At 34.5% G+C, this 25,497-nt stretch overlaps 2 protein-coding genes and 2 pseudogenes across 11 annotated transcripts in view; 3 read left to right on the plus strand and 1 right to left on the minus strand.

The window, feature by feature from the left end:
- vari (MAGUK p55 subfamily member vari) overlaps positions 1-2,970 on the minus strand; it is a 20,403-nt gene extending 17,433 nt beyond the window's left edge. The window contains exon 1 of one of the 3 annotated variants that reach the window (XM_087409259.1): positions 2,445-2,970. In XM_087409259.1, coding sequence (XP_087265385.1) covers positions 2,445-2,544 — 100 coding nt within the window. In that variant the 5' untranslated portion in view covers positions 2,545-2,970. Of the gene's footprint in view, positions 1-32; positions 545-2,444 lie in introns of those variants that run through there. The other 2 variants (XM_011057312.2, XM_011057313.2) reach the window with 2 other exon arrangements.
- The window catches only part of LOC105146799 (venom dipeptidyl peptidase 4), a 26,413-nt gene extending 7,424 nt beyond the window's left edge, over positions 1-18,989 (plus strand). The window contains exons 1-15 of one of the 8 annotated variants that reach the window (XM_011057315.2): positions 4,394-4,897; positions 7,690-7,972; positions 9,216-9,273; positions 9,430-9,653; positions 9,974-10,048; positions 10,123-10,175; positions 10,701-10,897; positions 11,231-11,400; positions 13,123-13,223; positions 13,312-13,560; positions 14,092-14,306; positions 15,564-15,846; positions 16,812-17,006; positions 17,090-17,250; positions 17,583-18,989. In XM_011057315.2, the coding sequence (XP_011055617.1) occupies positions 7,949-7,972; positions 9,216-9,273; positions 9,430-9,653; positions 9,974-10,048; positions 10,123-10,175; positions 10,701-10,897; positions 11,231-11,400; positions 13,123-13,223; positions 13,312-13,560; positions 14,092-14,306; positions 15,564-15,846; positions 16,812-17,006; positions 17,090-17,250; positions 17,583-17,893 (2,316 nt within the window). In that variant the 5' untranslated portion in view covers positions 4,394-4,897; positions 7,690-7,948 and the 3' untranslated portion in view covers positions 17,894-18,989. Of the gene's footprint in view, positions 1-4,384; positions 5,131-5,349; positions 5,635-7,689; positions 7,973-9,156; positions 9,274-9,429; positions 9,654-9,973; positions 10,049-10,122; positions 10,176-10,700; positions 10,898-11,230; positions 11,401-13,122; positions 13,224-13,311; positions 13,561-14,091; positions 14,307-15,563; positions 15,847-16,811; positions 17,007-17,089; positions 17,251-17,582 lie in introns of those variants that run through there. The other 7 variants (XM_087409209.1, XM_087409214.1, XM_087409223.1 and 4 more) reach the window with 7 other exon arrangements.
- On the plus strand, positions 278-2,436 carry LOC147910968 (uncharacterized; annotated as a pseudogene).
- A 328-nt stretch (positions 18,990-19,317) lies between the features above and the next one.
- LOC105146971 (uncharacterized) lies at positions 19,318-20,941 on the plus strand (annotated as a pseudogene).
- Positions 20,942-25,497: the final 4,556 nt, after the last annotated feature.

Raw genomic sequence — 25,497 nt, forward strand, 5'->3', positions numbered from 1 at the left:
ATATGCGGCGCGATAATTGGACAAACTTTTACCGTTGTCGATTTGATGAATTATCGAACCGTTCATGGCATCCATGCTGGCCAGCAATCGTCGATCCTCCAGCTTTTCTTTTCTTCCGAAGAAAACCATGATAGCGACATTCAGCTTCGAATGCCTCCTCCCGAAATTTAGGATTCTTTTCGGGCAGTCTTCTCGGTTTCAACGAAACTTCGCCGTGAGTTTAATTACATTCGCATTATATATTATTCCTTCAACTTTTCCATCACGTGTTTACCGCATGAAATTGTTATTCTGCGGATTGAAGTATCACTTTATCCCCGCAGATTAAAGTTATTTTTTTTAGCTCTATTTTTTTTTTAGCTCTTTTAACGCGGAAAACAAGTTCGAGATTTAAATCTTGAGACTCTCGAGGTTGGCCTTGTCGAATTGTAAATCACCATTAATTCACCGTTTGAAAACACTGTTCGCTAAGAAAAATCGTCTTCGTCGTTACTTTCCTCGCTGCCACTTCGCAGTGAATGGAAACACTCTCACACCTGTCGGGGCCCCGAGGGTCCCTAGTCGGCCTGGTCCAGACGAGGGGACTGCAAGCGACACCCCACTAAGGTAGTGGGGCGACTAAGAAGGCGAGCCTGATGCTTGTTGACACGGCTTCGAAGTCACGTAATTCATACTGTTCGCCACGCTTGGAATCCTCGGATGATGGTCGAGATATATATATATATATTGCACGCGAAGAAATTGCGAGGGACAAATCTGAAGTCACGGTGATAAAAGAGGCGAATGGAAGAGATCGAAGGATCTTGATCGAAGAAACATAAGCGCCACCGACTACCGACTGACTTCGAAGATTCAAAACTGGCTTCCACGAAGGGTCGGGGACGTCCACGCAGCCAGAAACAAACCAGCTGGTGGCTGCTGCTGAACCAATGGAGGGGGCAGAGCACGTAGAATGGGAAAGAAGAGAAGAAAAATAGAAAAGAGGCGGGAATATCGCCACGCGCCAATTGTTCGACAAGTCAATCGTGATTCAAGATCTTTCTTTACGAGAGAAAATGTCTTTTGTTTTATCTTAAATGATACCCCGAGGAGATAAGACATGAAGTATCATATCTCGCTGAATCCGCGAAAGTAGAAAGGTCGAAGAAATTAGAACCAATTCAATTAGAACTGAGACAGTTAGCGGAGTAAATATAGATAGAGCGTAACTGTAACACTTGTTTTCGAGTGACGGTGCAATTTTTATGACATCTTTTTAGTACACTGAAAAAAAATTTATTAAATCTTGATACTTATTTCTTTAAACAACACTAAATAAACATTTATTTACAGCAAATAAATATTTACTCAATAAAAAAATGATACTTAAATAAAATTAATGATTTTTGTATCAAATAAATAGGTATATGTTTGTATTAAATAAATATTTACTTAAAACTATTCCAACACATATATTTATTAAAGTTTAGTAATTTTTTCAATGTAGCGACTATCAATTTTATCGTAGAGAAACATAGATTTTTCTTTCACTTTCTTTTCTCTATAATTTATTTTCATTAATACATTCTCAAAAAAGTACGTTCTCTAAAACATAACATTTGCTTTTTCTCGAGCGAAGACAGAAAACAGCGAGGAATGAAACAATGTGGTAAACGCTAAAAGTAACAAGAAGATAGCATTCGAGGAGACATAAAGAAGGTGTGACGATACGTAATTCAAAGGGAGAAAAGGATGAGAAGGAGAAATGTAGAAACAAATCCGATAAAAGCAGAATCTCTCTCTAACATCTGGACACCGGAAGTATTTCCATCAAGTATTGTCACGAAAAGTTCTCCATTACGAGAAAGAGGAAGCGATCAGTGGTCGCTTTTCTCGTTCAAGGTTGCACGCCGAGCACATCATCGATCGCGTCAAGTTTCCATCGTTTCCGGAGAACACGTGCATGACGATCGATTGAATCGCAAACCATTGACGAACTTTGAACGACTCGCCGGTGCCGATAGATTTAGGTCCGGTTCCATAAATGTAAGATTAACTTTAACTCGGTTTAATTTATTATTTATTTTGTTCCACTGTTCAATTGTTAGAATTGGAATTCTTAAAATTAAAAAAAGATAAATAGTCTCAACCGAATTAAACTGAAATTAAAGTTAATCTACATTGGTATAGAAATAGACAGCATTCGGATTGATTATATTCTATATAGGTTATTTTTTCAATTTTACATTCACTCGTGAGAATTTCGACGATGTGATATTTCAGAGAATTACCTTGATTGTTATAATCAAAGAAAGACCTATCACACGACGTTGATAAGAAAGGTATCGGACACATCAGGGATATTTAGAAATTTCACGGAAATTTCACATTTAATGATACATATATCACGAAAAAGCGGTTTTATCTCTCAGGTTCAACTTCGTAAACTTGTTCGCTAATCTTACCTGAGGTGGAGTTGAGATTTTTCTTCTGGATGATCGACGACAAAGCGGAACATCCGCATATGTCCTCGATGACACTTCCCCGCGATTTGCTCCTCCTCATTTCGATTGACTTCCCTCGATGACCCCAAGTAACATCACGTTACATCTACCCCGGTCGATCACTCGGGTCTTCCGCCGTCAGGAGTCCAGCCATTACGATGGTTCCTCGTCAACCACTTGCCGATCCCACGGGATCGCGGTCATCGTTCGCCTTCTCGTTGGAGGTTCCACGTGCTGTTGCGCGCCGTCGGCTTCCCGTCGACGAATCAACGGTCCTCGGCTCGATCGAACGACGAACAAACGATTACGACTGTTACGCGATTGGAAACGGATCAGGATCTATTCATAGATCGAAACGACTTCGGCGTCCTAGTCCAAGTGGTGTTTTCCGTGTTACGCGAAAGCGATACCACGCCGGGACCACGGGGCGCACATGAGTCGCGCGAACCGACCACGACCGGTACTTATAGTCGTTGGTCCGAAAGGGGTGGCCTTTGTGGCACCCTGCCTATCTCCCTCTTCCTCTCTCTCTCTTTCTCTCTTGCTCTCTCGTGGCAATTCCTCGACTCGTGGCAACGACGACTGGTACGCGTTATATCCTCCCCGATCGATAGTAAGCGCACCCATGAAAGGGTCGCAAATATTCTTCGCGGGGCTGCGCGCCAAGAAGGGCTGACACAAGAAATTGTTGTTCCGAAAGTTTTCGGGATAACACACTTCCTCTTTTGCTTTTTCATCCCGCTGCTGACGTTTGCGAAATTTGCCAGATCCAATCTATTTTTATGAACATTCGGAGGATTCGTGTTAAAAAAGAAAAAAATAAATGAAGATAATTTTAACTCGGAGATTAATATTTTCTTTATTCATTCTCTTTCCATGAGGTATTTTAAATATCTTCATGTTTTAGAGAATCGGAATTTATTTTTTTAATAACGCTGATCTGATGCTATCTATGATAATAATAAGTACGAAAATGTTAATTTAACATCCTCTTTTTGCTTAAAAATGTCTTACAAAAATTATTATTAAATTTTATCTAAATTAAAACTTGATGTAACATCTTTTTGCGTAATTTCATCTACGTGCAGTAAAAGATAATGTGCTCTAGTACTCTAAAACATATCGGAAGCTCTCTCATAAACATTTTAACAGCTGTTGGCAAATAACATCAGAGAAAGTTCCAAGATGAGGTAAACACTCTAAATCGAATGTAAGACTTAGCGGTAGGTAATCCAGGTCGCGCTATGTTTCTCCATTTCATGTCATTAAGACGAGATGGCGACTACCTCCAATATACTACAGCAAGCCTTCTTATGTAATGTGCTTTAAAAAAAAAACTAAGATTGTTTCTTATAATACTTCAATTGTGAATAATCACAACTGAAGAGATTTTACTTATCATAAATTACACTGTATTTTTTCGTATTTAGAAAAGCAATAATACCTCTGGAAGTCTCAAAAATATCAAAAGTAATAATAGATCATAGAAAGACTTTGATGAAAAAGATCCAAGCTTCTGCAATCATCAATAAAGATAATGTCAATGATTAAAATTGTCAGATGTTTTTTTCTTTTGTTTTCCACATAAATGTAGAAAAAAAAAGAACGCGAATAGAGAAAGTAAATAGGTTTAATATATGCAAAGAATGATTTTGCTAAAATATCTAAAAATTTAGTTAGATACAGATCTGAATAATTTTATTGAACCTTCAAAATAAGGTAGGACGCTCAAGTTACTAGCATTAAAACTTTCTGCAGTATTGATCATCATGTTTAAGTTTGAAGAATTTACACTAAAAGAATTTATTAAATATTTCTTTGAATAATGCCAAGTAAACATTTATTTACAGTAAATATTCACTCAATGAAAAAATAATAGTTAAATCAAATTAATGATTTTTGCATCAAATAAATATATGTTTATATTTAGTAAATATTTATTTAGAACTCACTCAAACTAAATAAAAATAATTACTAAAATTTAGTATTTTTTTCATTGAACATAATTAGATTTTGATAGTCCAACAAAATTATTTTCAGATCTGTATCTAAATTTTCAGATACTTCAGCAAAAAAAAAATTCCTTTCGCGTAGAAAAATCTTCGAACTTAAAGACGTATTTTGTGTTTTCCAAGACTACATAAATCCTGATATTCATTCTCATTCATCCGCCACTCCGCCTCATGTATCTTCACTGCATTGCGATTTTTCGAGCGTTTCTCTCCGTCTAATCGTCAGAACGATGCGACAGCGCAGACGACCTTACGATCAGATTGACTGATTGCTGTGAGCCAGGGATTCGATGATGATCCATGTGCGAAATGACGTGCGACAAAGTCGGACGTGGCCGCGTGCAGTGGCGATGATGATGGCAATTCTTCCTCTCGCAAAAGTGTGTCACTCACTATGCAACGGTACAAAGCTACGCGAGAAAGGACGGATAATTTTTTTCTCTATAACCACTGCTTGAGATTCCCCTACATGAATTACGATCGTGACAATCGTATTCTCTGCGAAACGCATTGTGCAAAAGATTCGCGTGTTGATTTAACAGTGCAGAAAATGTTTGTGAAAAAAAAAAGAAAAGAATTTTGTTACTACGAACGTCGGAGTGCAATCATTATGAAAGATAAAGGCACGATGTAATGTGAGATTTCTTCAGCTATCCTGCGAGAACAAATCTCTTGAAACAATTGATAAAATCAAGAATGGAAGAGACATCGGAGAATTTATAGTTCTTTGATTTTTATTTCGGATGGTGTTATTGCCTACGGTTGAAAAGTCACGAATTCCTTTTTCGATAGTGATCGTCGTCTTTTTTTGCAACAAGCGAAAAATGTGCGACAGTTCGACGTCTTTATTGTAGAAGGTTTTACGTAAAAAGGTTAAAAGGAACCAAGTGTGCGCGCTCAGACATTGGTACTTTGTGCATTTCGATCGTCACAATATTGAAAACGGTGCACGCCTGGCACAATGCAATATTTCGGAACGACATGTTTCATGACAGAAAGAAATTGTTATCAACTTTTTGTCTTTATGGCTGACAGTAGTTTTAGACAGCAAGCACTTATAACGAAAGATGCATCTGCCGTCGCAACAAACGTTCTCCCCTATCATTTTTCATCTTCATTTATTAAATTAAGAAAAGACAGTAAATTTCTTTCACTTTTGAAGATATTTTATTTAATTGATCAACTCATAATTATTCGAATAATAATCTACCGGATGAGTTTATTACCGATTTAATTAATTTAATTTCTTTCCGCTTGATAAACAAACAATCTCGATTAATAAAATTGATCAACTTCCTAATCTATTTAAAAACATATTCGGTACTGTAACCAAATTTAACCAAGCGTGTGTATTAGTTTCTTATCATACGAGACATGTGGATAATCGTCTCTTATTGCGCGTGTAGTCAAATAACAGCGGCCTTGATAATAATAATAGTCAGCTGAGATTTAGTGCAGTACGTCGCATTGTCGTCCGCATTGCCTTTGAATTCCTGTCACTGCAATTTTACGGTGTGTGATTATAAAGTTTCTCGATAACTTGTAATAAGCCCGTTAATTTATGATGTTTCAGGAAGAAAGGCACGTAATCGTGCATTAAAAAATATTGTTTATTGCGTATACATACGCGCGAAACTTATCAAAAACGCTGATATCATTCGTATCTTTTCTCTATACAGTGAGATTCAGAAACGTCAAACATAGACATAGATATGAATAATTATCGTAATTATTTAAATTAAAAAATTAAAATAATTATTAATGATAATAATTATAACAAAATATACAATAAACATATACGATAATTGATAATGTCACCTTTTTTTCTATAAAAATATCCATGATTATGTTTAAGTATAGACGAAAGTCGCTGATACTGACAGTTCTTTAGAGACATTATCTTATTTTTTATAAACATTGTACTTTATCAATCCTACTGATAAAAACATGATCTAGTTAGATGATTAAAGAAATAAAAATCCTTAATCTTCGTATATATGTTTCTGTATAAAATTAGATAAAAACGATTTTCCACAAATGCAAAAATAAAATTCTTACGATTTTCTTTTGCAAATTGTATAGTTTAAATAATAGTGAATATATAATATTATTTACATCATTTTACATATTTGTAACTTCCTAAATCTATATTTATAGTTTTTCTCATAGTACGACAAATAGTTTTATCATAACGCGATAGTTTTTTGAATTTTTTTGTAAATATCGAATTATTTTTAGCTCCGATAAGATTATTTATCGTTGAGGCAATATTTTTCGCAATAAATTTCTTACTTTCTTTCTAATTTAATTTAGAGGAGATTATTAGCGTTTCAGAATGATTGTGTCGAAATCGAAAGTCGGCTCGCAATTATATCTATATAAATTGATTGATTGAATAAAAGAATATATAATGTTATTATTTGTAACATCCAAATTTGACCGACTTGGCTTTCTTTATCGTATTTGATGTATTCACATATACGGTCGTGCTTAAAATTCTTAAAAAACATTTTACATCGAAGCGAAAAGATTCTGGAAATTCTCATGTACATTCACTTGTAGATATTTATAAATAACTCCTGTAAAAAAAAATAGAAATATATAATATTACTGTCTACTGTATCAGTTTTGTGGCCCATTTTATTAAACGCTCATTTTTTCTTATTTTACGAAAAAGTTAATTCGTAAAATGATAAACAATATCATATATAAAATCTACCATATCATTCGATAAAAGATATTCTAGTCCGTTTTTATGTTACTACAGTTTTATTTTTATCTTTTGTTTAAAAAATACAATACAAACACAAAGTAGTATGATGATATCAGCGACCTTCCTCTATATCTCTCAAAATGTATATAAAATGTCTTAAAGTTGCAATTTTGTATTAAAGAAAAAGACTGAAAAAACAATGTTTGAAAATGTAAAAAAAAAAAAAAATAAAAAATATATTGAAAGCATTCAAGCATTAAGATGCTTTCACTAATAATAGATTTTCTCTTTCTTAATCAAATTTATTTTCCGCAATTTTTTTCTATACTTTCACACATTTTTCTATCAACTTCTTTCTTTGGCGCAAAATTACAACTTTAAAAGATGACAATGCTTATTCAATGACATCTACGGATTTTCTCGGACTTGGGAGATAGAAAAAAAGTTATTTTTTCACACAAATCTGACTTTATGCAAGAAGAAGATCACCTTATCAGTATCAGCAAATATTAGGGCACAATTAAGTCCAAGGTAGAAACACAAACGGAAGATACTTGCCCACGCGTGGGTATGTCCCTGATTTGTCGAAAGAGGTGGGAGCACGTGCCGCTGCTGCCGCGAATACGCCAAGAAGCACGATATATTAGTCTCCGTCGAGCGCACTCGCGAGATCGGCGGCCGCGTCAGCAGCGGTTTCCTCGATCATCACCGTCCGGAGTCCGCGACTCGTAGATCGATCGATGATCATCATGGCGAGACACACGGTACGTTATCCGGCATCATGATGAATCCGCCGCTCCCTTCCCTTTTCCTCTTCCATTCATTTTGCGACATTCGCGAATTCGAGAAATCGATTTCATCCCTTAAATCTGTTGTTAATTCACGTTGATAATCCCCTCGGGCTTCTTCGATCAAATCATAAAGAGAAGAATTGTTTATCTGATTTTAAGTAATAATATTTTTAAATTCTTATATCACTACAAAGCGAATATTTCTGAAAAGTGAAAAGGAAAGAGAGATATGTTTCCAATACCCTACTTTTTGCACCACTTGTTCCCCAATCCATTCTTTTTCTCCTTCCGCGATGCCTTTAAGAGAAGCGGTCGCGAAAATAAGTATCGACCTATCGTGAAACTCGCGATCTACCATTACTGTAGAAGAGCTTTTATCTGACTTACTTCTGTTTCGATTTCACTCATGGGACAGGCACAATGTCCTGACACATCGGATCGATAAGTCCGTGAGAGCACTTTTCGTCAGATGCGCGCTATCGATGGAAAAGTTTCGAGGGTCCGAACTGTCTCGATTTATCGCCTTCCACCTAAGCCCTCTCGCGTCCCTTTTCTTCGTCGTAGAATATACACGGTGATGCGTTCGAAGTATTAAACTTGTAGCAGTAAGTTATTTTTAGGTTCAATTCTTCCGATATCGGGATTGTCACCAATTTCGATTCACTGCGGATCTGTTGCGTCAATATTGACTGACTCCAATCTCGATTAATCTTAACTTCTTTTTTAATTCATATTAAAGTAAGACTATAATTGATAGAACAAATAGATGAATGCTAATTTTCAATTAAATAGAAATCGACGGCTTCTTACTAGCGTCAGAGAGAATTGGATTAGGAGGTTGACTTCCGTTCATCGATTAACAAATTCAATGATGAATCACTCTTCGTTTTTTATCCATGACCGATGTTTCAATTTTAAAGAGCGAAGGGATAGAAAAATTATCTTTTTTCCTTGTAAAAATAATGTAATAATTGAATGAAAAAAATGTTAACGATTCGTAAAATGCAGCAAAGCTTTTCGCGGTTACCGCAGATCTAAGTTCAGAATTCGCCCATTCAGATATCAGTACAATTGAAAGTTTGAACGATAATATCCAGTTGATTTTTTTAATTACGTTCTGTTCATTCATTGAATTCATGTATATATAATCGTAATAGAGGAACGAAAAATCCGACACGAATTTCATGGCATATCCTGGCAATCCGAATTCTTTCAGCCTCTTCAACTTCTAATACTATTTGCCTTCGTAATCGTCATCGGTCAGTCACGAACAGGTAGGTCAATTGATTTAATACCTCGCGTAATTATTAGCGTAATTAATGCTCAGCAAATATGCAGTTTGATCGTAACTTATGGAAATGTAGATATCGGGGAACGAATTCGATAAATCTTACGTGTTTGTATTTTAAATGTTGAATCTATTTATATAGTTTCAAATAACAACGACACCGATATTCATAACAAGGATGAGATTGAACTCAGGAAACCGTTCTTCTTGGAAGAGATATACCTTTATACCTATTACATGTCCGGCTTCAATGGCTCGTGGATTTCTGACAACGAATTTATGGTTGAGAGCATAACAGGCGACATTGCTATTATCAATGTAAAAACAAAAGAAACTAAACAGATTTTTAATGGAACAAATTTATCAGTAAGGATATTTTATGATTTACTATACAATTTAATCTCTGAGATTTCAATTTGATATTTGGTTATCAGAGTGATATTATGAATTTATAAACATCCGTGATTGCAACGGAAGTTAAATAAAATATTCTTTACGAGTCATCAATGTCATCTATAATTAAATATTTCAGTTTGTCAATACTTTAAATGAATTGTTCAAAACAATTTGTTCTAAGATAATTATTTATTTTAATAAATAAATTTTTTTTCAATATAAATTCCTACAAGACGTTTAAATTAAATAACAAACATTTTTCTTAAAACTCAATGTTAAAATTGTTTTAGGTACCATACAAATTCAATACGGCAACTATTTCGGCCGACAAGCAGTATATTCTCTTTAGTTACAATAGTAGACGTGTAAGTGATTAATTGTTTAATATCCTTTCGCTTGTTGAAATATAATGAGAACTAAAATAATTGGAGTTGCGCAGGTGTTCAGACACTCGACCATCAAAAATTATGTGGTATATGACATCCAGAACGAGTAAGTGTATTCGTTTATATTTTATAGCTTGCATATATTGCCGTTGATAATCTTAACTATTCCTTGATAAACTTGATTGCGAAACTACGCGTGGCCTACACAGCGAATTTCTAATGTTTAGATTTCCAAATGAGACAATAAATGTTAATGTAATTGGGTCATCACTTTGTGATAGGTTTCAAAGACGCGCGCAAAATAAAGTTATTTAATTACAACTATTTCCTATTAGTTTCAGAAAACTTTTCATCTGTTTTTCTTAGAAATTTCGTTTGTTTATTTTAATAAACATTTCATTTATTATACATACAAGTGCTCAAATAATATAATATTTCCTTTTTTTACAATTTCATTGAATCTATCCAGTAGATTGTTTTCGTTTGTGTTTCATTATTTTCAGCTGAGTCGTTATCTCAGTCATAACTAACATAAAAAATTCGTATATCTATATTTATATAAATATATTTATAAACGAACTTTCTATTATAAGAAAATACTTTTAATAAAATTTTTCCAAAACATTTACAGTACATTTGAAGAGATCGCGAATGAAACTTTTATCTCGCTGGCGTTATGGTCGCCCATCGGCAGTGACTTGGTTTATGTTCTTGATAACGATATTTATCATATGACTTTCAATCGTAGCCAGAATGTAGTACGAAGATTGACAACAAGCGGCGAAGCCAACATAGTTTTCAATGGAATTCCGGATTGGGTATACGAAGGTAAATCTATCTTTTTATAAATGTAAATAAATATTATTTACACAAAATATTTTTTATTATATAGTTTATATTGTATTTTTATATTTCATATTTTATATTTTATATTTTTATATCTCATATTTTATATACGATATTTTAATATATATTTAAAAATATTTTATAATACATGAATATATATTATCAAATATTTTACATTACATTTTATATTTTACATAAAAAATATATGTATAATATAAAAAAGAAATATTCATTTTGAAGAAAAATTTGTGCATTACAAAGTATATGTGATGGATAATTACAAATGACAAGCATAGTCGTAAATATTGATTACAGAAGAAGTATTTGGATCTGCGACTGCGATGTGGTTTTCACCGAATGGCCAACATTTGGCCTTTGCAACCTTCAATGATACCTTAGTAAAGGACATGGCATATTTTCATTACGGCACTGCTGGTTCTCTCGAAGACCAATATCCTACGGAAGTGAAGATAAAGTATCCCAAGGTGAGATTCTACTTCAAAAAGCTTTTCCAAATTTACATATTCAATATAAATTTGTCTGAAGAACGAAATTGATATTTCCGAGTATATATTTCTGAATTTTTTAAAACATTTCTAAAATCGATAATATCTTTTAAATGTCTTTCTCTTTTCTGTTTATGCAACAAAATTATCAACTATTTAGCTTTGATTATTGAAAATTAGTAATATTTCGTTAACAATATTAGTATCGAAAATTATTAGTAATATTTCATTAACAATGCAGCAATGTTAAAATACTAAAATTTTTCGAATTGTTCCGACATGATAATACTGATAAGTCACCATAGAAAACACAGCTAATCATCTCCACTGGATGGAATCGGCTATTGCCGTAACGAATTGAAAGGACCGTCGTTCTTCCGTTTAACTTGAGCTTATTCTACCATAGATCCATTTTCCGCGTGCATGTGTCGGCACGTGCGGATAATCCAATTGTCGAAGTGCGCTGGCAGAAGCAATTTCCCGTGAAAAAAGTCCGCGAATCATTTCTATAATATTTTTATGTCAGGTCCTCATTTCTCAAAAGCGACAAGCAAATTTTTCTTTATTATAATCGATTAACTTTTCGAATTAATCAAATTGAAATTATTTAATTAATTCTGGGGTTTAATTCTGGCATCTAAATTTTCAAAGTAGAGGAGCTCACCATGACAGGATAATTTTTATTTATGTTAATTTATTTATGTTAATTTGTGTTGTCTCTGAGGAGAGTTCAAAAGTGAACCGAAACATATAAGCGCGTTTTAGTGAATAAAGAAGTTTCACATTTCATAGATATATTAATTGCGCGACGTCTTCTGATGCGACTCCTACATCCTTCCTACAAAGTTTTTTGATAAGGAGGATTTATAAGGAGTCTTAGTTAGTTTGATTTGTTATACGAAATTATTTAAGTGATTAATTTCATATATATTTAAATATCTTATTTATATCTTTTTTAATTGGCGATATACATTTATGTATAATGATATACATTTATATATTTTTCGAAAGATAAAGTAATTGTTCTCAAAGAAATATTTTAAAGCTCAAAATCTCAGCTTTCAAATCCTTTCAAGCTTTTTCCTCGGTGATGCTTTTGCACCATATGGTGCCATTTGAAAGTCGGATGTGAAAAATTGACAAAAAAAACTTCAACTCTGAGATCATGTACGGAGTCGAAAAATTCTTTTTCAATTTCACTTGAGATATTCTAAAAGCATATAAAATATCTTCTCAAACATTTTAAAAATTAAGTTAATTTTTTTCTCGTGAATTACAATAATCGATATTGATACGTCAAAATACATTTTAACTAAATAATATTTAACAATTAATATTTACAAACTTTTCGAAAACTTTAATTATTTTCTATTATTTTTAGAATAAAATATTAACTCTTTTAAAGATGTTTTTATTGATACGTAAATAAAATAAATAATAAATAATAATTAAATAAAATTAATATTATCAATAATGATAAAAAATATCATTAAGTATTTGATTTTAAGATAGATTTTTTTTCAAAGAAACTATGTACGAAGAATTATCCTATATATTTTTTTAATATAGAAGTATCACTATTTTCTTTTTTTATCCCAATACATAATATTATAAAGATGTCCCTAAAATTTTACGATATCGTATAACTTGCACTTATCTACAATATCATTTATATCATTGAAAAAAATATCATCATTTTAGGTAGGTACACCAAACCCGGTAGTATCTCTGTCGGTGATCGATTTATTTGATTCATCGTCAGAAGTAGTTACTTTGGAAGCACCCATTAAGGAAGTGACAAGGTAAGTTACTTTTGCTAACAACAAATATTTTTGTAATTATCTTCGAACGATTTTACGATCATGTTTAACGTGACATTCGCATTCGCAGTGACAACATTCTGTACGTCGTGAGCTGGTGGAACAAAACACACGTACTTGCGACATGGACAAATCGCGTACAGAACCAATCCCAGATGACCATGTACGACATACAAGGTGATGCCAAATTGGTTTTGTCCGACGAGGAGACTGAGGGCTGGCTTCAACCGAATCTTCCTATAAGAACTCGTGATTACATATTGCTTTTACGACGAGAGCCTTCTGGTACCAGCGCCGGCAGATTCCGACATATAAACAGGTGAGTAAAAGCTATAAAAGTGTGTATTCATGTATAAATAAAGATATATTTATAAATAAATAATATAAAGATATATTTATAGACAGACAGATATATCGTTATTTACTGAGCGTTCTAAAATCGAATTCTCTCTATCGTTGTAATAAGATATAAAGATATATTTATTCATAAATAAATAAATATAAATTCACAAAGAAAATTATGATTCTCTCTGAGAATATCCCGAGAGTTTTTACTTTTGAATTCTGAATGAATCGCAAAATTAAGTTTTTTTCCGACGGAATCTCGTAATTATTAGGTGTTGGAATTAATTCGTAGCGTTTTACAAGTGATGGGAAGTACTTTCATTAATGTATTTTTTAATGCTCATGTGAAATAAATAACATTCTTTCATTTAAAAACGCTACGAATTAATTCCAACACCTAATAAAAAAAGAGTTTGACATCGTAATCTCAAAATGTCAAAAATTTTTTGAAGTTTATTACCTTCTTTTCGTAATTTTATTCATGCCATTTCGTTCATGTCATTAGGTATGAATATAAGGATGGTCAGTTTATTATGCCATTGGATCTAACACCCGGTCCCTCCGAAGTTCATGCGATCTTAGCAGCCGATTCGCCCAGAGGCAAAGTTTACTATCTCGCCACGGCGCCGGGTGAACCGTCGCAGAGGAATTTGTATTCGGTACCTCTGGATGGAAGCCAAAAACCAACTTGCATATCCTGCAAGTTGCTCACGCCGGAAGGTGAGTCCTCGAAATCACGAATATGAGTGAAAATAGAGCGAACGATCAAGCAAGAGAGAGAGAGAGAGAGAGAGAGAGAGAGAGAGAGAGAGAGAGAGAGAGGAAGGAGGAAGTAACATTTGGTATTTTTCATCAATTTAGATAAACTTCACGTTCATGCGCGAACGTGATGAGTCTAACTCACGAGAATGCTCAGCGTCGTCAAAATATTCTATTTACAGCGTCTCTCTGGGGAAAATATTTTACGCAAGAAGTATGAAACCTTAATGTCTGATCATTCGTTTTACTTAGATTCGCGTCCGATCGTCGAACAAGACCAGAAACTTGGGAGATGCTTAAGCGGGGTTCCATAAGTGACAGAGGAGAAATTTCAGGACTCATCGTCGACAGTATTTGTAACTTGTTCGGGCGATAGATACACGTTCCAATTAAAACGGAAAGTCCATCGGGAGTAATCTCATCTGATGAAAGCCGCAAGTCGCGTTCATGAATATTTAACATGTATGTGTATGCGTGTATATGTGAGGGGGTTGGGAGACTCGCGGGAAAGATCTACGTGAAACGATGATATGATGTAATTTCTACGGAAACTTCACCCCCGTAGAACATCATCGCAATTTTCCCTCGCATATTTCTGCAACGCGCCGAAAGTTGCGTCGAATTCAGGAAAAATTTCTGAATTCTTCTCCCGCATGGACCCAAACTTATTTTTGCGCGAACTTATCTCCTCCGCTACGCGAGTAGATTCCAAAAGATTCGGCTCTTAATTCTTGCGCGAGACGTCTCATGACGTAAAAAAGGCAAGACTGAAATATTGTATATTATTGCATAAAGAAGATTAATTCCCTGGACTATTTGCGCCTGCGAGAAAACTCAACGTCTATGAGAGGCCTGTAGCTCGGCCGATATACCGTATATCCGTTAAAATACGATGTTTGCTGAAATTTATTTCGATCGGCGAAAAGTAGAAAGTGTTGAAATTTATGCCTGCTTCCTTCGATGGAAAGTTAGCAACGTACGCTACGTTGCGCGTTGGTAGGCAGAATTATGAACATTTCCATATTGACTTAAATATATATATTCGAATTGTATATTCGAAAATGAAAGCGGGAATAACTGTGCGCGAGAGCAACCTCAAATTTGCCAAATTCAATTTGGAGAGAATTGAAGCGGTAGGAATGAATATTTCGTTACGTAGAACAAGAAAATGAAAAAGTTCTCTCTACAGAAAAATTCTCACGAATTTAAATGTTACAGGAAACAAATGCACTTACGCTACCGCATCTTTTTCAAGCCGGAGATCGTATTACGCTTTCACCTGTTCCGGGCCCGATCCGACTACGGTGACGATTAATGACAATAATCATCAGACAGTCTTAATCTGGAATACTAATCAGGTGACGAGGACACTTTTGTCGCGGCGGTTAATACCGCAACGAAAAGATTTCAACGTTACCGTGAACGGTTATGACTGTAGAGTCAGATTATTCTTGCCGCCAGATTTCGACGAAAGCAAGTTGTACCCTATGATGGTATTCGTGTAAGTATTTAAGTCCTTTTGATATAATAAGTAACAAATTTGACGACGTAAAAATACTAGCAATTTTTTTGCATGAGGTCATTAAAGGAAATTTATGTTTTTACGCTTAGCAACAAGATTTTTTTTATTACAAGGATAAGAATATAAAAAATGAAACTTATACAAAAATATAAATAAAATTTAACGATAAATATATTAGACAAATCAATTTTATTATTAGAGGTACATATTTCCGTATTGGCCCCATTATATTTTAAATCGTGCTTGATTCGAAGACGAATGCAGCGTACGAATATCTTTATGACAGTATCGTGCATAGATTAAAAAAAAAATTTTTTTAAAAATTTTAATATTGCATCATAAAATAACAGCTTTAAGGAAAGCAACATTTTGCTTAATAGAACCTTCTTATTTTGTGCATAGATTTAAATAAAATTAAAGTCACAGTTTTCTACTATTTTATCACAAGTCTAATTCCATATTTTTCAAGAAATATTAACTTTATTTTTATTAATGTATTAGTTTTATATATATTATATATATATATATATATATATATATATATATATACATTTTTAAATATCTGGCTAGCACCGAGTATTAATGTTTATCGTATATATCATTAATAGCGGTTACACCGCAATTAAAATCGGCGCACGCTATGATTGATCAGCACGCAAAAGGATTGCAATCTCCATTTAAAATTGGATCGAGTCTGTTTGCCGATTCATGCCGAGGCTTTTGAAACGATCGATTACCTTTAATAACCCTCGCTCACTTTTCTCTTCTTTTTTAAGAAGCATTTGCGACGTATCGAGCGCTCCATTTATTTAGAAATTCATGCTACCCATTTGTAACTCGGAGATGTATAAAATCGAACACCGCGTAACGCTGAGGGAGATGAAAATTCAAAGCTATTCTTCGATTCGAGGTTTTATTTCTGTTAAACATGTTGTAACCTACAGCTACGGCGGTCCGAACACGGTCAGGATCGTCGATGATGCCAAGTATGGATACGAGCATTATCTAACGACCAACCGAAGCATGGTTCACGCATGGATCGATGGACGAGGATCGGCCTTTAAAGGCAGCAACATGCTTTTTGAAATATACCGGAAGATAGGTACCGTAGAAATTGAAGATACGATCGCTGTCACCGAGTGAGTAACGCGAAACTGATCAAAAATTGCTTCGTTCCCTGCAGTGAATGTCGCTCTGAAAATGAAAATGTTCTTTGCCATAGAATTCTGCAGAAGCAGTACAGTTGGATCGACGCGAACAGGACTGGTATATGGGGTTGGAGCTATGGTGGTTTCACTACTGGTATGATGATGGCCCAAGATACCAACTTTGTCTTCAAATGCGGTATATCCGTCGCACCCGTAACTTCCTGGATTTATTATGGTAATTGAAAAGAAGAGATTTTTTGGAAATTTGATTTTGTTCAGCATTAATTTTGATCCTAGGATAGAACAGGGCTTTTTCGTTCATTTCTCACAATAATGTTTGTTTCTGAACAGTACATACATATCGAATGTTTAAAGGCTTGTGCTCATGTCACTACAAAAAGATGATAGATATCATTTGTCATCGTAAATTTTCATTTTACTTTAAAGTAAAAATTGATAGAATAGTCCTGCCTTATTCTACGATGATTTCGAATAATCTCGACGTATTTTTAATTCAAATCTCGAGCTTCAGCAATATTATCTCAAAGATCGTTGTCCGATTTACAGATTCCATCTATACGGAACGATTAATGGGTCTGCCGACTCCGGAGGACAACCTTGATGGTTACAATCGCACGGATATTTCACGACTATCGGAAGGAATACGCGGCAAAAAGTACATGTTGATACATGGTACCGGGGATGACAACGTGCACTACCAGCAGGCATTGGCACTTGCCAAGTCGTTGGAGCATAAAGACATCCTGTTCGAACAGGTCACGTACACGGACGAAGCGCATTCTCTTGAAAACGTGTCCCCTCACCTTTATCACACAATGGACAAATTTTGGTGCGAATGCTTTGGGTGGGATCACTGATCAGACTCACTAAAAAAGAAAATCGCCTTCACGGCTACAAACTCGTTTGCACTGTATGCCAAGGGTCGTATTCTTGAACACTATCGCATACGAAAATGTACAAAAATATTATAGATTTCTTTAGTATTTTCATATGCGATATTTTTCAAGAATTAAGGGCCAGATTTATGACGCAACAAAGAATCGGTGTAAACCAAGAAAAATCGAAGACTTATTTTGAATTCGTTCAGACTTGATTTTGATTTATATTGATTCGACGAAAGAAGTACTCAGCATGCCTATTAAATATTAATAGCATCAAAGTATCCTTATCATTAATGTTAAGGGACTGTTCTGAGATACTTTACCTTGACCAAATCTTGAAAATATCGACGATAGTAATGGAAAATATTATAAGTAAATTTTGAAGCAATGCAAATGTTTTATTTTTTATCAGTAGTAGTTAAAGAAAGAATATAATATAAGAGTATAAAAATATATTGTTTGAGAAAGGAAGAAAACTTTATGTCGACAAACTTGAATATAGTTTTGGATTCTTATAATTTTTAGAAAGATAATTAAATATTATACAAATAAATTTAAGAAGTTTTGCAATTATAATATTTTTCGTAAAAAAAGCCATCAATATATTTGAATTTAATCATATAAAACTGACCTAAATTTATATGAAAGAGATAATTATCTAATATATGCCAGTGTACGTTATTAAATTTATCTTCATGTTCATTTCATTGATCTCGATGGCAAATCTCTACCAAAGACATTTTTTGCCTGTATATAATATTTGCAAAAGTTCCTGTTACTATTTAGTGCCAAATAATTTGCAATTAATTTAATAATTCTTGACTTATTTGTCAATCAGAGCGAAGAAAGTTCGTACCGTATAAATGTTTCCGAATAAATGTTATGCACGAATACGTTAATCAAACTTTATAAAAAATATATTAAAATATATACGGAACTCATACGTAATGGCATCTCTTAAAAGTGCCTTTTCTGTATTTTATATCGTCTTATAAAGATATGAAAATAAATTTATATGTATCTTTTCGCATATAACAACAAATAAAAAGAACTTTTCGAAGACCAAAGAAAATGTTCTATGTTTCACGAGATTAATGTCTTAACTTGTATATTTTCTATCCTATGTATATTTTCCGTGTAGTAATTATAATTTTTCTATTATAAATAATTACGTATTCTTAAAATCCGAGCTAAATTATATCGATACATCCTTTTAATGATACTGATTCATAATCTTGTTTTTGAATATATTTTGCAAGTATACAAATATAACTCTTAGGATTAATAGAGATCCCAAACGAAAATAAAATAAGCCATAAATATGGCTTCTTTTGCTTTTGTCTCTTTCTCGGTGTACGTATTTATCTTTCAATGAAACCCTGACTGTTATACGAAATGATATGCCATGTCACCGCGCCGGTACACAGCCACGAATAGAGGAGAAGCGTTGGACCCAGGTTAGTGGAGGACAAGCACGAGTGGGCGAAAGGCAAAGGATTTAAGGGCTCGCGATGCCCAATTTGAAAAGCTCTGATATACATATAGATAATTTGAATATTAAAAAGATTCGTAGCAATATAAAAAAATTTGATTTAAAAAACTAAAGAATTCAATATTAATTTACTTTCCAATCTTACTGTCAATATTAATTTACTTTTTAAGAATAAAGACAATCATAACCATGTTGTTGTTCGTATAGTAGATCTCAGAACACTTATCTTTCTATTCAATGACCTAGATTTTCGTATTTTCGACCAAAACAAAATAAGTTTGGTTGTCCTTACTTTTTATGGAATATAATATAATAAACGTGTATAATACACTTCTTTTGTCTCGTTCTTTCAACTGCTGACGATTATATTTTTGTTCATCATATCGTTTTATCTGTCTAACTCGATCAGTCGGTCCAGACCGCCCAGATAAAGTCACTTTTTGGATTTTAATCATTTCATCCATCGTATCTATATGTCCTTCTTGTATGTTAAGGGTGAGCGAATTTTCGAGGCAATTTGACTCGCTGACCTGGAATCTTCGACAGTTGGGGAGAAAAATGTTTGCTCAAACATCGAGCGACTTTTCACGGAGTTCATGACTCTTCTCGGTCAGTGAAGATCAAGAAAATTCTTGAATATTTAATTTGGATTTTTAATTTTAAAATCATATTATTTTCGATATTGTTTAATTGCCATCTTGAATCTAGCTGTTATTAGCGATCTTTGCAAGAGTACCTTTTTCAATCACATTTTTTTCGTAGTATTTTTACCATACCTTTACCGTTTATTGCATTGTTTATTGCATGTCCTTTATTAACAAATTTTAACTCCCCCTCGTGGATAATTTGTATCCAAGCAAAATTTCACGCATCACATACGCTGGTAAAGTATCGCAAATGTAGGTGACTTGTGACAGTGTAGGTAACTTGGGACAGCATGTATTTTTGTTAAATTTATCAAGGAAGAGAAGGCAAAAGTTTTTCAGTAAATGTGTCGTTCAAAAGACTTTCATTTCTTTTTATAACACATGAAACTCTCATGTTATATAATTATATACTTTACGTATCTGAGAAATCAACATACTCATCACTCTTGCTAAAACTACTATCTACACCAACGTATGCCGATCCGCAATCTGCTCTCACCGAATTATTAAGGAAGATAAAATATAATTCATTCACTGTCTCTAATGGATGGAATATACTTCAAAGAATTATTACTGGCTTTCTTGAATTCGGAGTTTTCTTCTTACAATTTCTTTCTTGGTGTAATCAGGAAAATTATGACATGGATATTATGAGTCTTCCAGCTCTACCACTACCAAAAGTGTCAAATGTAGTGCAGCAATATAAAGGAATTTATCCACTTTATCATAAGCCTCATCATGTATGTGCATATCGTGCTTATCTGTTACTCTGCTCGTGCTTATATGTTACCTGATACCTTATCTGGTATCTGGTTACATATTTTGCAATGTATTTTGTCAGAAATACGAATAAAAAGAAATGTCCAGTCTTTAAAAGAAGTTTAAAACTTAAACTTCTTTTAGAGATTCATAGATAAATACCACGATTAAATTTAACAAAAACTACATGCTGTGTTACCGAGTTACCTACATTTACGATACGTGCCAAGAAATTGCATAGTTTCACCAATTGTTATTGCCATTTCGTTTTTAATCGTAGAAGATTGAAACTAAAATGAAATTGCGATTGAAAAATATCTTATTATGACGTAACCCTTTAATAGAAGCGTAAAATGCAAATGACAAGCGAGGAACAAAAAATGACGAGAAGAATAAAGGTTAATAATAAATATATTTTAATGAAACATATTCTTGTTAATTATTATAAAATGAAACATATTCTTGTTAATTACTATACGATATAATACGGATATGACGCACCCTGCTCACATAATAGCATTAGAGAGACAGCAAAATCGATATTTCTATTCTCTCATACATTCACGTCAAGTTGTATCACCGAGATAGCAAGGAAATAATATTAATGATTAACGACATTAAATATCCACCTCGATGAGAATTGAAGTGAGACTTCTCATCCGTGTGACACACACACTGACGATTTTAACGATGCTCTAATAGCCGAAGAACATCGCGAAGGTTGCCTTGGCACGCGATAGCTAATCAGATTGATTTAGATTACACTTTGGAATTATCCTTTTTCGATAAGATTGAATCACGGCTGCGAATAGTTTCTTCTTAAGGTCGCGAAGGAAACAATCAAAACTTGAATTTTGAATATTCTGATTGAATATTTAATATTTTATATAATGTTTAGAGTATTCGTCTCTTGTGCAATTAACGTATGAAACACAAATTTTTGGCAAAATTAACAGGAAACAATTGAATTAAAGTCAATGAGAAAATGCAAGCAGTAGTCTGATTAAAAATAATCAGAAATTTTACATACATATTTTTATTTACTCCGTAGGCACAATGGATTTTTCGTTCAGTCCAAATTTCTTTTACCCTATCCTAAGCTTTAAAAAAAATCTAGAAAAATTTATAATTACTTTTCAATATCTCTGTTACATTGCCAAATATTTATTTAACTCAAATATTGAAATCTTTGTTGAATAAACATTGAAATTTGTGTCAAAAAAATTTCAGAAATTTTACCCGAGTCAAAAAAGACTCAGGGTGTCTATGACGTGTTAATTACAAGGACTGCAAAATAAATTAAATGCAGAGACGAAACGCGAGATGAAAGAGAGACGCGAATCTATCATCAGTGTAGAAATTGTTAGGAAATCGATTCATGTTGCGGCAGAAGAGCTGCCTTTAAGATTGAATTGTGACGAGTCCGAAGAAAAGAGGAAACTATGCACGGCTCGCGAGTGACTACTCAGTGAATAGTTCCTTTCTTAAACAAAAGGAAGGTAGCCTATTTCTCAGGCTGCGGTAGAATCTGTGGCAGCGCTCGGGGATTGTCGAGGGAGACATTAAAGCGCGCTGGCCATTCCATTGTTGGTCGCGCAAGTTCTTGGCGAGCAAAACAATACCACGCGCCATCATCGAGCCGCCGTCATCGTCCGCTTTTCATTGCTCATAAATGCTATCGGCGGATAGTGGATAGCGATCTTCGGCCAGGACGAATGCACGGAGTCCAACCAACGAGATGCAATCCTTTTCTGTCGGCCAGAAAGTTTCTAAAGGAAGCGGACAGTCCGTGACGCAGTCGGGAAGTAAGTTGAGTGGGCGAGCAAAGCGACGAACTGATTTGATATTCCTCAAAGATAATTTCATTCCATTTTACTTAATAATAGCGAAACAAGTAACTGCTTTTTTTGTTATTACTTGATATTTCACGGCTATCTCGACAGCAAAAAAAAATATATCGGATTGGCCAAAAAAAGTTTTCTCGTTTTTGTCAGTAGGTGACATTAATTTAACTCTAAGTTTGAACACACTTTCTTTTAATTAACAGCTTACATATCATCTTGCAACAAAAAAATATCAAGATCAATAGAGTTTGCTGCTTATTATAAAGGATTGGAAGTGGAAGATCAAAAGGCACATTTTCACTACATTATCCTAATTTAATTATTAAAAAGGCTATGCAAACTTGAAAAAAGATATGTGCAGTATGAAGATAGTGTGAATGACGTGCCAATTTTGATTTGCAAAGTTCCGTAGTGAGAATTTTTCCGTTGAAGAGCAACAAGCCATGTTCGAGTAGGCCAAATGTAATACAATCGATGATGATCAAATCAAGGCCTTGATCAAAAATAATCCGCATCAACCACTCGAGATATCACAGAAAAGTTTAGAATATCTAAATCAAATGCTAAAAATCACTTGCAAATAAAAAATCGAGAAAACTTTCCGCCCAATTCAATATAATGATGCTAAAAATCATAAAATAATAATCGCTCAAGATTTTTTGCAAAATTATCTTATAGAAGAAAAAACAGTTCAATCGAAGTTAATCAGAATAGACCACAAGAAGTGCAAATATACACTGCCAGCAAAAGTGAATAAAAGGACAAATGCAAATACTAACGAAATCACAAGAATTAATTCTAAATGAAACAGAACGCAATGTGTTAATCGATTTTTTACTACGACTCTCGAGTTAAGCGAATGTACTCCGTATTGGCAATACCCGGTGACATTGTCATCTCACGATCTATCGTCCGAATAGCATCCATAGAAAGTGAAGAACCGTGGCAGATTCGGATGATAGGCGATCGGATGTCTATGGCACGTTCATCCTGCTATTGAAGAATTCTGTTACCGTGAAAGCGTTAACGCGCTTTCGAACGTCATCATTGGTGTGACCGACGAGCGGCAGGAAAGAGAGAGACGATGGACTCCATTTCTACCTATATCTACAACACGTGCCGATGGTTTTTGCGAAAAAAAAAGTCAATTGTAAAGCGGAAGTGTCAAAGCCGTTCCGTATGGAACGCGACGCGCGCGATTCGCCTATTGTTTTTTTTTTTTTTTTATTCATTTAGCAACACGGTTCTGACAAAAGTTATTTTGATGTACGTGTTTCCTCTCGTTTAGAGAAAATCTCGTCGTTAAGAGCTCGTATCTGGTGGTACACGAATAAATTGTTAATTAAACTTTGATCAGCGTCAATTGTTTAGCTCGATTGCGTTTTCTCGTTATTTATATACGGCGAAAGAATCGCAACATTGTACAGCGATTTAATGTATCACCGTGTCAATGCCGACCTCATTTTCACGCAACTCTCCCGAAACTCGAATTTCGCGCAGAATTCCCACTGCGTCGATCGTCTGCATAATCGACCTGCGACCTTCGCGCAAAATGTCACCGGGGAAAAGTTCGTTCGCCGATTGTACGTACGTTCGCGCGCATCCGTTCTGGATTTATCTGCGCAATTACCGCAGATCGAAACAGCATTTCGATCGCGCCCGTGAGACAAATTTCCGCCTCTCGAGCGCGGCCTCTCGAAAGCTCGTTATTGCCCTTTGTGTTGGATACGACGTCATTCTCGAATTCATCGCGTAGGACAAGTCATTCCCGTCTCCAGCAGAATGGGAGCGCTACCAAGAGCAGGCAACCGTCGTTTTTTGCTGCGAAATTCAGAGTGTCAGAGTAAAAACGCAAACTATTTTGCCGGTATAATTATGAATGTAATATCGATGCAAAAAATTCGCTAAATAAAGTTAAAAATAAAATTTCATGAAAATCGAAGGTAAATTGTTGCCACGAGCTTCGTATATTTTTTCTTTTCATCCAGAGGAGAACTTTTTCAATCTTCTTTTTAAAGAACTTCAACTTTTATGACGTTATTTAGTACAAAATTGAATAGAAAAACAACTTCCGCATGAACTTAATATAAAAAATATTTATTATCGTCCTAAAAAGCAAGAGCGCCATTAAGAATGTACGAACGGTTAATTGTGATAAACGAAGACGTGAAATGTGAAAACATAATGGATAAAAACTCGTTCGCGTTTTATCGTATTTCTACTCGGGGTAGAGATCTCCTTTAGTTCAAATGAATTCTCTCTTGTGACCTCGCATCGTCATTAAGTGCACTAACGATTCTCTTGGAAGGGAAAATAACAGTGCTACCTAATTCAACGTGTGACTTATCTAGCGATCGGACGGGTGTCTCGTGAAGAACAGTGAAGGTCCTGTCCTTACGGGCGCAAAAGGTTTCCTGGACGATTAATCTCTCACCTGCCGACCCTGGCCTCCGAAACGAAAAGGTTTTAGGAGTCAAGGACGCGCATGCAACGTTTCTTGTTCCGCCAATCGATATCCTTTGAATAAGGTTAGCCCGCGGCTTTTCATTTTGCGTGATCGCGAGAAGGAAGGTGCTGGACTATAGTCGGCCTCGAGATCTTGGGTGGTACCAGCCAGTAACGCGGTAGAGACTCCGTCGCGATTATATCCCTTTATATTAGACGAGAATACATTCAAAATTATGCACTGCTATTCTCGTCGTCTCTGTGTAACGGAGTCTAATAACAGTCTCGCGTGTGGGAACGTTATTACTGCAAATAGGCAGTTCTAACGCGTCACGTGTATCTACATCGAACATTTGCGCGATATCCTAATGAAAGGCCGATAGGACATTCGTG

The sequence above is a fragment of the Acromyrmex echinatior genome, chromosome 1, assembly GCF_024713525.1.
Source record: "Acromyrmex echinatior isolate Ae372 chromosome 1, ASM2471352v2, whole genome shotgun sequence".
In the NCBI taxonomy this organism is placed as follows: Eukaryota; Metazoa; Arthropoda; class Insecta; order Hymenoptera; family Formicidae; genus Acromyrmex; species Acromyrmex echinatior.